The sequence below is a fragment of the Apaloderma vittatum genome, unplaced genomic scaffold (genome assembly GCF_000703405.1).
Source record: "Apaloderma vittatum isolate BGI_N311 unplaced genomic scaffold, ASM70340v1 scaffold5846, whole genome shotgun sequence".
In the NCBI taxonomy this organism is placed as follows: domain Eukaryota; kingdom Metazoa; phylum Chordata; class Aves; order Trogoniformes; family Trogonidae; genus Apaloderma; species Apaloderma vittatum.
Window position 1 is genome coordinate 64,503 of NW_009722325.1, and position 15,998 is coordinate 80,500.

A 15,998-nucleotide genomic window follows, 5' to 3' on the forward strand; every position below is an offset into this window, starting at 1 on the left:
ACAGATGAGAAGAGTTCAGTACTTGCTAATGTTTGCATAGACCCCGAACCCATGAGGAAGCCTGGGAAGATGGGGAGAGACTTCAAGAGCGCAGAGAGCAATTCCCAATGTTTTCTTTGAAGAGAGGACAGATTCCCTAATCTTCTGAAACAAAAACTGAAATGCAAATGGAAGAGCAAGGGAATTGTTATTTTTGACAGGGTCTTGTGGAGCTGAATTGTAATCACACATCTAGACACTTGACAGCGTTGGCCATGCTAGTCTCATACACACGCATCTGTTGTCTTGATACTTGAGCACAACAAAGCTGAGTAACTTTGTCATTACATGCTAAGGTCACTGGCAATATAATCCTTACGTAGATTTTGCACTGTATTTATCAACATCGCAGGGAAGTCCTCTCAGGATGGCTTGGCCTTTTGGCTTTTATCTACATCTTGAGAACATGTTTCTGGCTGCAGAAGAGAAGTAAGGCCAACTTTGGTTCATAGTTGGGTTTGGTTCATAGCCCTTTCTCAGAAATTACATGCAGTGGTGATTTCGATCTATGAGTTAGAGTCTCTGTGAAAGAAGATTCAACTCATTAGCAAAAGCCTGTGAACTTCTGGCAGAGCACAGCACTCTCTGCAGGGTGTCTGGTGTTGACCCAACCCACGGAGAGGCAGGAGGGTGTTTGGGTGCATATTAGGACGAGGAGACGTGTAGAGAAGATAAACTCTTTTTACACTGACTGGAGGGCGCTTCTGCCAGCAGGATCAGCTGGCTCGAGTTCTCTCCGGCTCCAGGAGCTGGCAGCCTGAACCACGCTCTGCAGCCAGTTCTTGGTGGTTGCCTCACTCCTCGATGCTCACATGTGCTTTGGGTGTAGGAGGCCCCAGCCCTCGCATGAGGACATTTCACAGCCAATTGCTCTGTGAAACATGAATTTGTCACGTGACATCACGCTGTCGGGATGCCCCTCTCTGCTCTAACAGATTTTCCCATGGAAGTGGGAAAATGCAGCCTGAGAATTCAGAAAGCCTGGAAGTTGCTACACTCTTACTAGCAATCACAGGGTGAATTTTTTATAGTTTCCTTTTACAGCTCAGAAGATACCAGGCACAGAATGAAGGCTGCTGAGTGTCCTGCCTTTGAAGCAGGAGAGAATTCACTGTGCCCCTTTCTCATGGGTCTCCAATTCTCTGCATTTCAATGCTAGGTATTGAGCTATGGATACTGCCAGAAGACATTATTTTTACAGAAACCTCCCTTGGACAGAGGGTTTAACGGCACAAACATATCTAGTTCCCCTGCTGCACAACACACAGGCCTGCAACTCTTTGATACTTCTTTCTTATCCCACCTCAGTTCTTATAGCTATCCAAGCCAGCCTTCTGAAACTCCTGCTCACTTCAGTTGCAGCTCAGCTCTACACCTCCTGGGGTTTCCAGGCACCCAGGAAAAGAGAAGCAAAATAGCTGCTGTCACTATAAAAGGAGCTCAGGTCTCCCTCAGTGCTGCATCACTGGCTTTGAAAGTAAATGAATGTGAGTGAAGGTCTACATGCTGAAAGGCACCATGACTGAAGCACGTGTGGATGTGGGCACATGTGGGATGCCCCCACCACACAAACAGTAGGCAGGGGCAAAAAGGAGAGTGCACTGTTTGTTAAAGCTTGCCAAATTCTATTTACGCAGCACGAAAGGAATGAACTGTCTAAAAAGCAGAAGTGTGGTCACACGTGCATTCAAAGTGAGTTATTTTTAACACATGCCTTAGCCCTTTAGCATGTCAGCTCTGGGCCCATCAGGCACGAAGGCAAGCTGTGTTTAATTCTGGTTAAAACTGCCACACCAGAGATGGATTTACAGCAACAGAGAGGGAGAGTGAGAGACAGGTACAGCAAGTTCAGCCGGCAAAACACGAGCGCTCCTCCTCCACTTATCCAATTCTGCTGCTGTTCCTTACCAGTGACTAACAGGGCTTGCTCAGATGATACATCTGCTCCTTCCGTGCCCAGTCCCTGGAAGCCACTATCTCCATTTAGTTGAGTTTTTCCATTGACCCCGAGTGGACAGACACATTGCTGTTAGCACAGCCAGTGGAAGGACAGATGGGTGCTCTTGGACAGGCCCTACATGAATGAGAGGACGGTTTATTTTTGGCAGGGAGGAGAGAAAATTTGTAGCACAGAGATTAGAGGTGTAGTGAGCTTCAGTGGACATTTCCTCCCTGATGAGAGCAGGATACCTCAGAGAGAAGGAAGTGAACAAAACTATTTCTCAATAGTCTTTTTAGGAATAATCCTTAGAAGATTGTTTTTTAAAGGACTCGAGGAAGCCATCTCCCTTTGGGACATACATGACACACAGTAAGATTAACAACTTTCCTGTTAGGTTAATTTGTTTTACCTAGCTATACTCTTACAAAGGGTAAAGAATCTATTTCAATGCCAGTCCTGGAAGTATAACAATTGTGATAGGTTGATAAATAAATTTGAGTTGGAAGCCACAAACACAGTAGTTGTGTAGCAGAGGTAAGCCTTATTGCAGCAAGCAGCCTGGGGACGGGTGTTAGCATACTGGGATCATGCCTTACTAATCACCATGAATAATGACAACAAATGTCAGAAGAGGAAAAAGGAAAAAAGGGAGAAAGGGAAAAAGGGAAAAGAAGGGAAAGAAGGATGATGAGAAGGAAGGAAGGAGAGGAGAAAAAAAGAAGAAGAAAAAAGTAAAACAAAGAAAAAAGAGAAGAAGTGCTTTAATAAAATCCCAAACAATCAAAACAAGCAAGAAGAAGAAAGAAAATTTGTAAAAAAAACCAGTAATGTCTTCAAGCCACTGCTTTCATATCATATCTGGGTTCCCCTCACTCTCAAATCCCACTGTCTTCAGAAGTGCTGCATACATGAAATGCAGGAAACCCAAATATCTTGAATAATTTTTGCTTATGGCTCCAGTTAGGGAATCCTTAACATTTGACTACTCAGTCCCAGGAGGGAATGTTTCTAGTACTTCGCAGTTGTGAAACATACGTTAGAGTCATGCACCTTAGCTACTAAAACAATTTAAAAATACAGCTAGATTTTACATGACACTTGATGCAACTTGATGTTGTTGCAACAGTGCAAAAGGATTCCTTTGCGTAAAATACTACACTCACCAACTGCCTCGAGGGACTCTTTCCTCTCTGCTCATCCAGGGCTTGGCTGTGAATTCCAGAGGGGAGGAAAAATGCACCCCAATGTCTTTGTTGAGATAGCGGAGAGGTTTGTTTTTTGCTAAGATCCGGCAAACAGTTTTCATCTCTGGAGGCAATCTCTAGGAAATGCGTTCCACTGCTAATACATTATTCTTTGTCTCTTCTAAACTCTATGCTTAGACCATCAGGTGTTTCTCTATCTTTGTTCAATTTTTGTAGTTCTTTGTTAAATGGGGACATAGTGATTTAATAAACCCTCAGCATTGGGATACGTACCAACACCAACAGAGTTTGTCCCCAGCTCTAGAGTTAATTGCTCTTATATAATGCCAAGAAGGGTCCTAAAAAGTCAAGGTTAAATTTTTTCCAATGAGCAACTTTTTCCCAGAGACAGAATTCAGTTCAAGATCCCATCCGAGGTGCCAGGGACACCTCATGTCCCAGCCACTCCACGAGCTATCACCTGCCCTACCCCAGAGCTGCTGAGGAGGACAGGTGACAGCAGGGGCTAGCAATACTTCCCACTGAGAGAGACTTGCTGTCTCACAAAAGGAATAACACCTCAACCCTCCTGGAACAACCCATGGCCCCACACTGCTGTAAAATGAGTGAAAGGCTGTGGACACTGTAGGACAGTATGAAGAGCTCCATTGATCCTGGGCATGGATGTCCTGAACAGACCCCTGGTGATTTAGTTGTGCTCAGATACTCCCTGGACTGTAAGTGAGAATTTGGTATCACCTAAATAAGCCACATGGGATCAGCTCTAACACCTTTATATCTGTTCTTAGCTGCTCCTCTGGACCAGGCCTGGGAAGACTAGAAAAATGAGCCAAAACCTGGTGATTTATAGAAGGCTGAGGAGTGCATATGGATGGCTGTGTGAGTGTCCACACAAGCACACGTATGGAAAGGTGATAGTAGCCTAGAGGACTGGGATTTATGATCATTCCAGAAGTATGACAATGAATAAAATGTTCATAATAATATTTAAGGCTAGACCAGTATATATGGATTTATGAAGGCATTTAAGGGAAATACAAACAGATAACAATTTATGAGGATGTAGAATATATCATTAGAGCAGGGATGCACCATATAAAGTCATCAACCACTCAAGGATTTACAGCCATGTACAGGAAACTACTACTAAAAGCAAGATTGAAGGCCATGTAAGCCATCTAATCATAGATCTGCACTTCAGAGAAATCACTGCCAGCTCAGCGGTGATGGTGGAAACTTTGCAGCACTTGTGCCAAACTGGCTGCCCCAGGTGCAGGAGCCACACTCAGCCAGGCTGAGCCCCACACTCTGGAAAGCCAAGAGCAGCACAAATTACCCCCACCACTACAAAGGCAATAGTCAGGAGAGATCAAGATGAGTGAAGGAGTCATTGGCTCCTTTGGGCTCTCTGGGGCTCCAAGCAAACCAAAATTGTTTCCGCTGTGGAGAACTGGATGCAAGCACATCATTTACACTTCTCTCGTAGCTCTTTCATCTCAACCCCAGACCAACAAGATGAGTATTTCTCAAGGGTAGATGCTCACCTTTCCTCTCATTAAAGCCGGGAAATGGGCTGCGAGGAAGGAAATATGTGGCGATGGAGCAGCTCCCAAACCACAGGTACTGAGGCAGGGCTACAGTCCAACATCAGAACTGGAATAACATCCCATTACTCTTTATAAGTGGATATTTTTCCATGTGGATTTTTTGGCACATTCATTGTTTTCTGTATTTTGGCAGACAAGTACGGTCCTTATTTAATGAAGCATTATGTGCAAAACTGAGTTATAATACTTCACATGTTAGCACTTCATCCAGTTTCACTGATGAGGACTCTATGGAAAACAGTCTGTTAAAGCAAAAAGGACTTAAGTCATAAGGAACCACCAAATATCAGTAAAAGTGACTTTCAAGAGTTTGGGGTGGGGTGAATTATTTTTATATTTACACATATAAATATTTGTTCATACAGTTTATCTCATGAATTCTAGACACTGTATGAATGGTTTTAAATAGACTGTGGATTAAAAAAGGCTGTTTATTTTTAAGAAAGTCTGTTCTGTGAGTGTTTCAGCTATAGTTTCACATAACACAAGAAGCGTTTGTCCCAGGTAGCCTTGATCCATTATCAGTTAGAAGAATTAAGCAGTCTCTACTTGCCCTGCAAAAGAGAGACGGTGAGTTTTCCCAGCTCTAGCTGAATCCCCCTGGAGCCAAGACCAGACATTCCTACCCAAAAGTAACTTTGCACCTTGAAACATCCCAAAAATTCTACAGCTTGTGGACAACCTGGTCCATGCTGGTTGGGGTAACCTCCCCACCTTTGGAAATACCCAAATCTTGTCCCCCAGGCAAGGCTCTGAGCAGCTGGAGTGCGCTGGACCTCCGTTGAGCAAGGGCTTGGAGATAAGACCTCCAGAGGTCCCTCCAGCCTAGGTTATTCTATAGTTCTGCTGCACTGTTTGAAACCTACTGCACAAGCACACAGAGAGCTCCTTGGAAAGGTCATTTTACAACAACCTGCCAATATTTCTGTGCGACCATCACTTTAATCTCTCAAACTCTGTTTTTTCCTAGGAGGCATACCCCTTGTTTCAGTGCAAACAGCTTTTCTGAGCTCAAGCTCTGTCTCTGCTGTACAGCTGTTGTCTGAGCCAGTCCCTAAGTGTAGCCTCTGCCTGACAGTACCAAAGGGCAGGATTCACCTCCTGGTCTATGAGAGAGAGTCAACAAAGGGAGAAAAAAAAACAAAAAAGAAAGAATGTAAAAAGGGAGTTCATCCCATCTGAAGGCAGCAGGGCTGAACTGCCAGCTGGAGGTACCTGCCTCCCTCCTCTCCTCACCGAAACATCCCAGGCAACAGCTTTTGGAGTGAGCTTTGTTTTTCAGGCAGCTGGTGTTACAAGAGGTGAATGCCTGCTCTTCAGGCAGATGAACAGAAAAGAAATGAAGGAAAATGGACGCATCACCCCGTAACAAAAGGTTTGAGAGGAAAGAACTGAAACATTGGGCACTTGGTGTCCAGAGCATTAAACACTGGACCTGCCACTAAAAGGAGAAGTAGTAAGAGTCAAGCAGATAATCTCAGAATAACTTCCTTCTCCTTTGCGGACTGTTCTCGTTTTGCTTTCTGTTGAGAACCTCTGAGAACAACCTCACTCTGTTTTCACCACCTGTCTGTAAAGAGAAACAACTGTGGAGCACTGAGTATTAACCAGTTCCTAGAAGAAGAGCTCAAACATCTCTTCTCCCAGTTGAATCTCTGTGAGCTAAACTCCTTGTAGCAAGAGGGCAGTGGTGTCCACAGAAGCAGACACTAAAAAAGCAGGGGAAGGCAATAGCATTGTATGCTCTTGTGTATATCCAGCCCTTCCCTTCAGCGGGTTGCCAGCCACCACACCCAGGACATCAGTATTACCATGCCCATTGCACAGAAGGGACAGTAGCAGTGACGAACAGGAAGAAGTCAACCACAGGACTCTGGGTTGACTCTGAAGTAATCGTTTAGAGCTGAGTTTGTTGCAAACCTCCGCTGGCTTGGGCTGCTTTTAACCCCATTCCTACAGTGGCTGAGGATAAGGGGAATTTTATCCATGCTTAGAGATTTGAGGTACAAACCGTGGACAGATGTGTTAGGAAAGAGCAATAGGAAAATAAGTGAATATGTTCTCCCAAATGAACTGTGCAATGTCAAAAGAAGTGTTAAATTTCTTCTTCCAGTGTGGAATCTCTGATTAAACAAATGCAAACTGCACACAATGCAATAAAAAACAAATGTTCCATTTTCCACTTCTTCTTGCTACAGCTGTTTGTTTTAAACATATAAAGATTAAGGGAACAGTCTTGAATTTAATTAAATCCCCAAAGAACTAATGATATTTATGCATATTAAATTTTTAAAGGCACTTGTGGCTGTTAAGCCAATCATTCACTGGACTGTCATAACATGCCTCCCAACCCTAATTTAAATTAGAAAGAAGAGACCCATGAAAAAAAAGTGCAGACAGTAACCTTTTCACTGCACATACGTTTAAGAAATAAATGCCTATCTAGCTTTAAGAAGTAACAAATCTAATAAATGGCCACATCATCATAATTCAATGGTGGGTGAAAAAAAAAAATCAATGTTACAAATTTCAGAACTGCATCTCTCAGGAAAGTAAATTAAAACATCAATTCAAACCTACCTTAAAGAGTTTATAAGGGGAATATTAAAGTGTTATCATAGAAACTCCCAGCTCACACTAAATGAAGCTGGGGCTTTCCTGGAGCTGTGACGTAGGGAGCAGCATTTGGTGGGGCCATCTCTGGAGCAGGAAGCCCCACTCTCGTTCTTGCTTTCCCCGTTCTCTAGTGAGGTCATGCCCCTCTCTAGTCCTGTACCTTCAATAAGCCAAGAGGTACCTTAGGATCTGGACGTCTGATGAAGATCTTCCAGTGAGAAGAAAAGTACTTTCTTGCTCTTTTTGCCATAAATCAAGAAAGCCTCTGATGTGGCCTCGAGTAAGTCTCTGGTCCAAAGCTACAACCTCAGAACCTTCTCCCTTGTTACAGAGCTGGCTATAAATGCAAGCTGTGAAGCTGTAAGGCCTCCTATTCTTCCACCCTGTGTCATTTTCCCACCTTGAGTACTCACTGTTTTGTTATCCCAGTTCATATGTAGTCATGTTTCCCACCTCAAACAGATTCTCCTCTCTACATCTCCTAAATGCTAATAAAAGATGTTTCCCGTTCCACCTACCTTTCAGCATTTCCATACAGCTTTAATCAGACATAACTTTGAAAGCTCAACTGAGTATAGCTTCTTGCTAAACAGAAAGCCCCAAATATGGCTCCTTCTGTCACAAGCAATTCTGCTGACTTTCTCCAGTAAGGATTCAGCCCGTTTAGAAAAGCACTTTCTTGCCCGTGGTTAAGCCCGTTTTTATGGTTTATCAATTGTAATAGGAAAAGACCCAGCCATTAAGCACCACTGTGTTGCTAAGAGACTCTTCAAAATTATTTTGCTGATAGGACACAGTTGCTGCTAGGTACTTACCTATCAAATATTCCAGCCAAAATTGGTCCACCTCTGGATTGTAGGGTCGGTTGAATTCAATCTGGATTTGGAAAGGCTGGCCCCGACGCACTATCAGCTTGGGGCTGTAGTACTTGTCAGTGTGGTGCTGCTGCTTGTTGACTTCATGGGGCTCCTTGAACATATGAATGTTCACAACACGAAGGTAGTCTGCAGAGATCCATAAATGAGCAGGGAGGGAAGAAGTCAGTGTGCAGGAATGGCAATAACGGTACCAACATCATTAGATGCTCTGTCCTTCCCCACCCCAGCACTGTCTCGTCAAGGAGCACCATACAACGGAGCACACTGGTTCTGTTTGGGGATTACGTCCTTCTGGATAAGCAGGGACTTGAGGACTGACATTTCTCTATCCACCTGCTATTGTCACAGAAGCTCCAAGGCTCCTAGTGAACAGTGAAACCAATCGCAGAAAGAGCAGGTTGCTAAGGGTGGAAAGCTGAATGTTCCTGAGGAGAGCTGGACTCCATCTTTCCTTCAGTATCAGCTTTCGTTAAGTCTGGGTCTCGCTGATGTAAGTTTACCAGTACCATTGGTGGGCCTTTGATGGCTGTGGCTTAGTGTCTCCTTTCTTGCAGCCCTCCATTTATAAAATGCAAATACTCAGGGGTTTTGTGATGCTTAAATACATTAACATTTGCAAAGCATTACTACTCTCAAGTGCTGAAGAGCCTGAGAGGCAGTTAATGATCTTTGTATTCAGCTGAGAGCTTGGATTGTCTGTATTAAATAAGGTTTTGGTGTACTGTATGTGTCTAGACTCAGCTTCTCAGTACACCTCCACTGCTATTAGTGTCTTCTTATGAAAACTAAATATAACATTACAGTATATAATTACAGCATAGAGTTACAGGCACACAGCAGTAGGTATCTATAACATGCACAGGCAGAACTCCACTCTCTTCAGATGAGGGCTGTCTAAAGGGCTATAGCCTACCACTGCTAGAAGTTTTGTCTGCTCAGCTAATGACCAGCATGGCGTGGCTCTGGGATAGCCAAAAACATTTCGAGTCAGCACAAGGTACATGACTGTACCATACTGGCAATCTTCACAGTCGGAGTCTTCTCACACAACAAGCAGCCACTTGAAAATGAACTGGACATCACTCTTTCACCTGCATGCTTGGGCAGATAATCACAAAACCTCTGCCGGGAGGACCATTACTGCTCACCACCAGGAGAGAGAGAGAGAAATAAAACTTGGTTTGCAGCTCTCAGCTTGCTTTTCCAGGTGCTGACAGTTAGAAGCTAGCCAATATCTGCATTTTATACTGATAATGCCAGAGCCAGACTCATGCCTGGCAGAGAGAGGTGCACGTTTACAGCAGCTGGTGGAGCTGTGTGTACTCGCAGCTGACTCGGCCTGCTATGGAGCGATGTGCTCTGTAAATGAGTCCTATACTCAAGTCACTGAGGGCTGGACACCACCCATTTCTCAGGAGCTCAGAAAACAGCTTTGCATTCTGCTTTTCCTTGGCAGGCACAGAGAGGGTGTGTAATAGCCGGCTCTGGACAAGCAGCAGAGCAGCTCCCTCTCGGTGCGTAGCCTCCAGGCTACGGCAGCTTCTGCATTAGCCCTGCCCTTCCGCAGGGATGTGTTCAAGGCATTAGCAGAGCCCTGCAGGCAGCAACTCCAGTGGACACCAGTGTGGTCCTTCTCCTGCCCCAGCCAACTACCCAGTCTGGGCTCTGGGACACAGCTAATGGGAGAGAGAGAAATAAGGAGCAGGTCCCACTCCTGCACTGTCACCACCAGCTACCTAGCACTGCCTTTTGGGATGCAGAAGGAAACAGCCTGAGGACACAATAAGATAAGGATACCTTCCTGGAAAAGCTGTGGACGGCTGAACCCAAAACCATTTGCCTCCTGCTAACCCTAATCTGAGGAAAGACTGGAAAACCCTGTTCAATCCTGAGGCAGGTTTAAAGCCCCATGGCAACATTACTGTTATTCTCTGCTCAATTCGCCAGGCTTCCGGAATAACTTCTGTAGATCCGCACTAGCTTTAGCACTGGCTGAAGTTACAGAGGTGGGTTTTGTGTGAAACATTAAATGTGTTTTGCTCAGAAATCGTTCTCATTGCCCCCTGTGAAGTGAGGCATGTCTTTGCCTCTCTCCCTGCAAAACTTACCAATGGACACTCACAGTCATGCTGACAAAGTTCACAATTAGATTACATGAGGCAGGAATTTCCCAAAGCAGGGTGAAGTAAGGACAGTCTTCCTCATTATTTCTCCCAATCCCTCCCCCAGGCTGAAAGCACTGCATGTAAAAGTTGCATATCCTGGGGCTCTGTGTGGGGTGAAGCTATCAGTAAGTTTGGCTCAGCTTCTCCCTTCTTCAGAGGAGGCATAAAAATGGAGTTGAGGGTTCTATGTGTTTTCATCTCATGTCCTGAAATAAAAGCAACGGTGATACTGCCCTTCCTTTTTATGCAAACGCCTTTAAGAAAGTGAAAAGTTAATCCATCCTGGACTATCAGTTCAGCATTTTCTTCATTTTATCTCGGGACTTTACATGGCTCCTGTCAAAACACAGCCATACACATCTGCAAAAAAGACATTTCACTTTTGCTCTCAGTGTTAAAAGGTACATTGAGCCCGCCAGATGAAGATAACCTGTGTCTGAGCTTGTGTTAACTGCAGTAATAGTAATTATGGAGGACAAAACATGAGGAGGGTAATGGGATGTGTTAACACCATCGCCAGGGTGCAATCCAAAGGAATGCTCCAGGCGATGTGTAGCTTGCTGCTCGTCTGCTTGTGAGGGACAGGTGGCCATCGAGGACTTCTGTGCCGTTGGGTCCATTTGTTGGTTTGCCCACAGCCTGGTCTGCTGTTTATCTCAAGCAGGTTTGCTGCACGAAAGGCAGCAGCCTGATGCTTTCTTAAAGCTTTTGCAACATTAAGCTTGCATGGGAATAAACGAGCACAAGTTTGAGCTGTTTTTCAAATGACAACAGCCTTCAAACATTAGGTTGTCTTGGAAGACTAGAGAGAAAGGGCTCAGGATTACAAACCAATTAGTGTGATTTTTCACTCTAACTTCCTCACTAACAGGAAGCACCATCACCTGGCAAGTTTGCAAAGGAGGGTGCACGTGGGAACCATGCAGACTGTGGGTCCACAGGGCTGTGTCCTCCCACCGAGCCCCTGTAAGCACCAGGCCCACTGGTAACCCGCTGCGGTGAGATGAGCTGGCTGGGAAGAGCTGGGGGGAAGCACACAGCACAGGCATGTTCACAGAGGCACAGGCTTCTTAACTGAAGAAGCTCTTGGGAGGCTTCGAATACTCCTCGCTGAGCATGTCCTCCCTCAGGCAAGTGGGCTCCCACAGCAGGTGGCCCCCTGGCCCGGCTGGGGAGGCAGTGGTCTCCAGCAGCCTCCACCACTTGCTCTGGCTGTGATTCAGCGGCATGGAAGCGGGTGTCAGCAGAGAGCTAGTCAAGCACTGGGTTTTACCTCATCCTAGAGTAGTAACTAAAATAGGTCAAATGAATCACACCCTAAAAATGCCTGTTTCTCTCTGTTGGCTGTCAAGGGAAATGAGGGTGACTAGCTCAGCTGTAGACACCTACACTGCACAGATCAAGGGCAGGATTCAGTTAAATTTAGGCATCTAAATGATGTGAGCTTGGTGTGTAACTCCTTACCACAGCCAGTTGGTGGCTGGTTCCTGCAGCCAGCTTGCTGAGAAAAGGGTACAGATCATGCTGGAAGTGACACCCATCACCTCTCTGGACAACCCATGCCCTCACCTCCTCTCACTGAGTGGCTTTGTGTTGACTGTGGATCTGACACAGGTGATGACACTGACATTTAAATGTTTATAGCAGGTGTACAATCCTACCACAAAGGCTAGAAAACACCTCAGCTCTAACAGCAGATAAAAGTATCTTCCGTGAGTTATGGCAACAAAACGTGGGAACCACTACAAAATATTTGGACAACCCAGAAGTGCAGACGTGTGCAGCCGAAAGGGAAGGAGGTGGCACAAGCAGTCCTCTGCAGGGATGTGCTCGTGGTGCTAGAGCCCTGTGGTGCTCCACCTGCAGATACTCACTGTATCCCCCAAGCTCGTCACTGTGAGTGCTCTGGGCAGGCTCAGTTCCTGAAGATTAAGTCCCAGTCTGAGCTCCACCGGGCTGTAAATCTTTAACATGGTCTGACAGGCGATTTAAGCATCCTACCCCAAAACAGTGTATCCAGTGACCACACTTACATCAGCAGGTCTCATAGGCTTAGATCACAGCTCATGTGCACTGGAACAGGAACGCTGCTGCAGTCCCTTCTCTTCAGGTCAGCCCTTGCATGTTGTTGCTACAAGCAGTTCAGAGCTGAACTGCACAGCAGAGCTGATGCAGCTGTACAAAACAAGCTTTTCTGTTATGCAAAAATTCATTTTTCGATCAGTCCTATAGCCAGCTATATCCCATGGCCACACAAACTCTTGCTTTGGAGAAGGCCTGGTTTTTTCACCAGCAGCATCACCTTAAGCAGATGAGGGGTTCCTGCCTCAACTCACTTGACCCGACATTCCTAAGCTTTTGTTGCATTTCTGAAAACCAAGAAGCTTCCCCCCACCAGCACCAAACTTCATTCAGAGCCTGATGTGAAGCACATCAAAAAGCAGTAGGATCTTTCCCCTGGTACTGGTGGGCTTTAGCTATAGGCTGCTTTGCTTCTAAGGTATCCCACACTCTTACACATCTCCAGCTTCTGTGGGCATGTTGGGCTTGAAATGATGTCTAGTCAGAACCTGTATTGCACTGCATTTCACAATATAAACACGCCTATTTTCCCCACAGAGCTAGACTTGTTTGAAAAGGTTCAAGCAAAGTTTCTACTACTGCCTTAACATGCCAGTTGGTTTGCTCAGGCATTTTTAGAGAGATGCTTTTTAAAGAAATGTGTGTGCATTAGAATGGGGGGGGGGACACACATGCGGTTAAGGCACATGATTAGGATTACAGAAATAACGCTTTGCAATAAAAATTTAAACTTGTCGCTTAAAATCTCTACCTGTTTCCTGATGTGCAAAATGTGGTAATTAATGTTTGTTAAGCATCCTTTCAACCCTGGATGAAAAATCCCTTATGAGCACTAAGTATTATTACATCTGGCTACCGTGAGTAGCCACGTTTAAGAAGTTCTGCTGTTTGTTTCAAATAGCAACAAAATGACATTAGCTTTTTGGCCTGACTCTTTCAGGAGAAAATCTTCTTTTGTTTTTAAACCAAATCTTACCTATTTTTTTCCAGGTTCACTCCAAACTACTGAGAATGCGGTTTGATTTGCCCGTCCCCTGCCGTGATATTATTTTGCCTCCCCAGACAAATGACTGAAGAATTTTTCACAGGAGGAGAATTAAAAATACGAGGATTCCTTTTTGTCACACATTCATTTTTATGAGCTGAACATCTAGCAAAAGTTTTCCCTGCTAGCCAGCATGTTGCAGTAGTTTCAGTCAGAAACCAAAGAGCCATTAAGAGGGGAGGGTCTTCATGCATACAGGTGTTTTTAGCAAAATTTTTCATGAGCAGCAACAAAATCTATGTGGGATTGAAACATGTAAGGAGAAAAGTGGCCTGGTTTTAATTCACAGACTTCAGCAGAGGTGAGTATAGAAGATTTAAAAATAGACTCTTGGCTTAATTGGACACGGTACCTTTTGGATTAAATCCTCTAGGTATCAATCCAAAAGCCTCCATCTCAGGGACCTCATTTTCTTCATCATTGGAGCTGTCTGATGGGAAGGCTCTTCTCCCATTCAGAGGAGGGTTCCTCTTGTCCTCGTTGGTGGTCATTGTTTCAGACGTCCTGGGTTAAAAATGTGGTAATACCCTGAAAGAAAGGAAAGGAAAAGGCAAACATAAGCCAACATGGCACACGTAAGATGGGAGAAATCAAAACCAGTTTGGGGTGCCAGCGAGCTACACATTTTCAGACTCACATAAATAAAAACTGAGAGGCAGCAAACATCAGTCTGATGATGGAGTACAGCTCTCTAAGGATTGGAAAGCATTTTGTGTTTGTCAAAACACATGAATAAGAGAGGAAAGGAGGCGGGCGAAGGAGAGGGAAGCCTAACGCAGAAATATTTGCCTAGGAGAAGCAAGACATTAAAAACATTAAGGAGTTTCAGGTAAAAGAGCTGGAAAATCATTCACTCTCCCACTCTCGAAAACAGCATTATTGAACCCAAAATAGCAAATTATATTTCCAGAAAGCACATCACATACTACCTCCTCCTAATAAAAATGAATTCTAAGTTACACTGCAATCATCCCAAATACTACAGCCTACAACAGTCTCTAGACAGTTCCTAGAAAACTGTATTTTTGTTTCTGTGCCCACGAACACCCAATATGTAAAGGGCTAACTCGTGCACCCAGACAATTCACTTCTGAGAAAGAGAGAAAATAAAAAAAAGGGGGGGGGATGGAGATAGAAAGAAAAGAAAAAAGCACTTATCCACTTATTTCTCTCCCACTAACAACCTTAGGGGAAATCTCAGATGTAGGCTGATCAGAGACTTCTCTTTGAGCTAGTCAAAACTGCTTTCACATCTATTTCAGTGTGAGCATATAGCAATGAAAAAGCCATGCTGTCCTCCTAAGAAAATATTCATGGCTGAGAACACAACTTCTTCCCAAAGCTTCTGAAAAAAGCAATTTAAAATGCAGCAATTATTTAATAGCAGTAAGCTCTTAAAGGAAGTTTTTCAGTTAGCAAGGGTACCTTCTTTTCAGATAGTCTTTTTTTTTTCCTTCTCCCTTGCAGAATTTCAGAAGTGCAATAGAAGCCTGGGAAAAGTTGGGTGCTTTTAAGTAACCTCTGTATACCCTCCTCCTTCCTTTTGCAATACGACAGCGCTGAAAGGGTTGACAAGCCCTCCCCACACCACCTCGGAGGGTCTGCTGCCACTACTCACACGTCTTTGCTTACTCTCTCCCTCTCTCTGCCTGTCTTACCCCAATCCTGCCCACCAAGGGCACTTGGGCTAAGTAACAGCTTGGGCAGTGGAGTTTAATTATTTTTTTTTTAGTGAGGTGGAGTAGAACTGCTCATGGCACAAAGGCATATGAAGTGGGAGACTGGAGGGGATTTTCCAAGGGATATGCCCAGGAAGCCGTGCTCACCATGTCACCAGACTTTAATGGTATCTCTACCTCAGGGTACCTGCAATGCAATTTCAGCTTCTGTTTTTCTGAGTACTCTCTGGTGGATATAGTGAGAGTTTCCCTGCCAGGGGCCTCAGCAATCCTTTCAGAGGACTGTGGGACACACAGATACTGAGAGCTCGTTATTGGCCCAGCACAGGACTTTTCTCTTGAGACCTTGTCAGGAGCATGAAGGTATTTTGCATCAAACAGCTATATTTTGGGCTAAATGACCTTCACTTCTTGCACAAAATGTGCATCAGCTAACAACTGGGGACTGGGCCAGTACCTGGTGGAAGCATTTTAACTCCATGTCAACTTTGTTGAGTTTCACCAAGCTCTATGATAACTGGTGACTGCGCGACACCTCCTCTGTCAGACATAACTCCACAAACCAGTGAAGTTACATAGAGAAAAATCAGTGTACGATGAAGAATTCAGGCCCACTGTCCTGCCAGATGCTGCTGTTTGGCAGTAGAGGTACAAGTCACTTATTAAAAACATGCATGGGCAGTGGAGATCCCCTCTTACACACATGGGACCCCCACCATGGGAACTTATTTGCCTCAGTT

At 44.7% G+C, this 15,998-nt stretch overlaps 1 protein-coding gene across 1 annotated transcript in view; it reads right to left on the reverse strand.

The window, feature by feature from the left end:
- F13A1 (coagulation factor XIII, A1 polypeptide) overlaps window positions 1-14,077 on the reverse strand; it is a 56,146-nt gene extending 42,069 nt beyond the window's left edge. The window contains exons 1-2 of the mRNA XM_009871733.1: window positions 13,932-14,077; window positions 8,225-8,413 (exon numbers count right to left, since the gene is read on the reverse strand). Of these exons, the coding sequence (XP_009870035.1) occupies window positions 8,225-8,413; window positions 13,932-14,070 (328 nt within the window). The 5' untranslated portion in view covers window positions 14,071-14,077. The remainder of the gene's footprint in view (window positions 1-8,224; window positions 8,414-13,931) is intronic.
- Window positions 14,078-15,998: the final 1,921 nt, after the last annotated feature.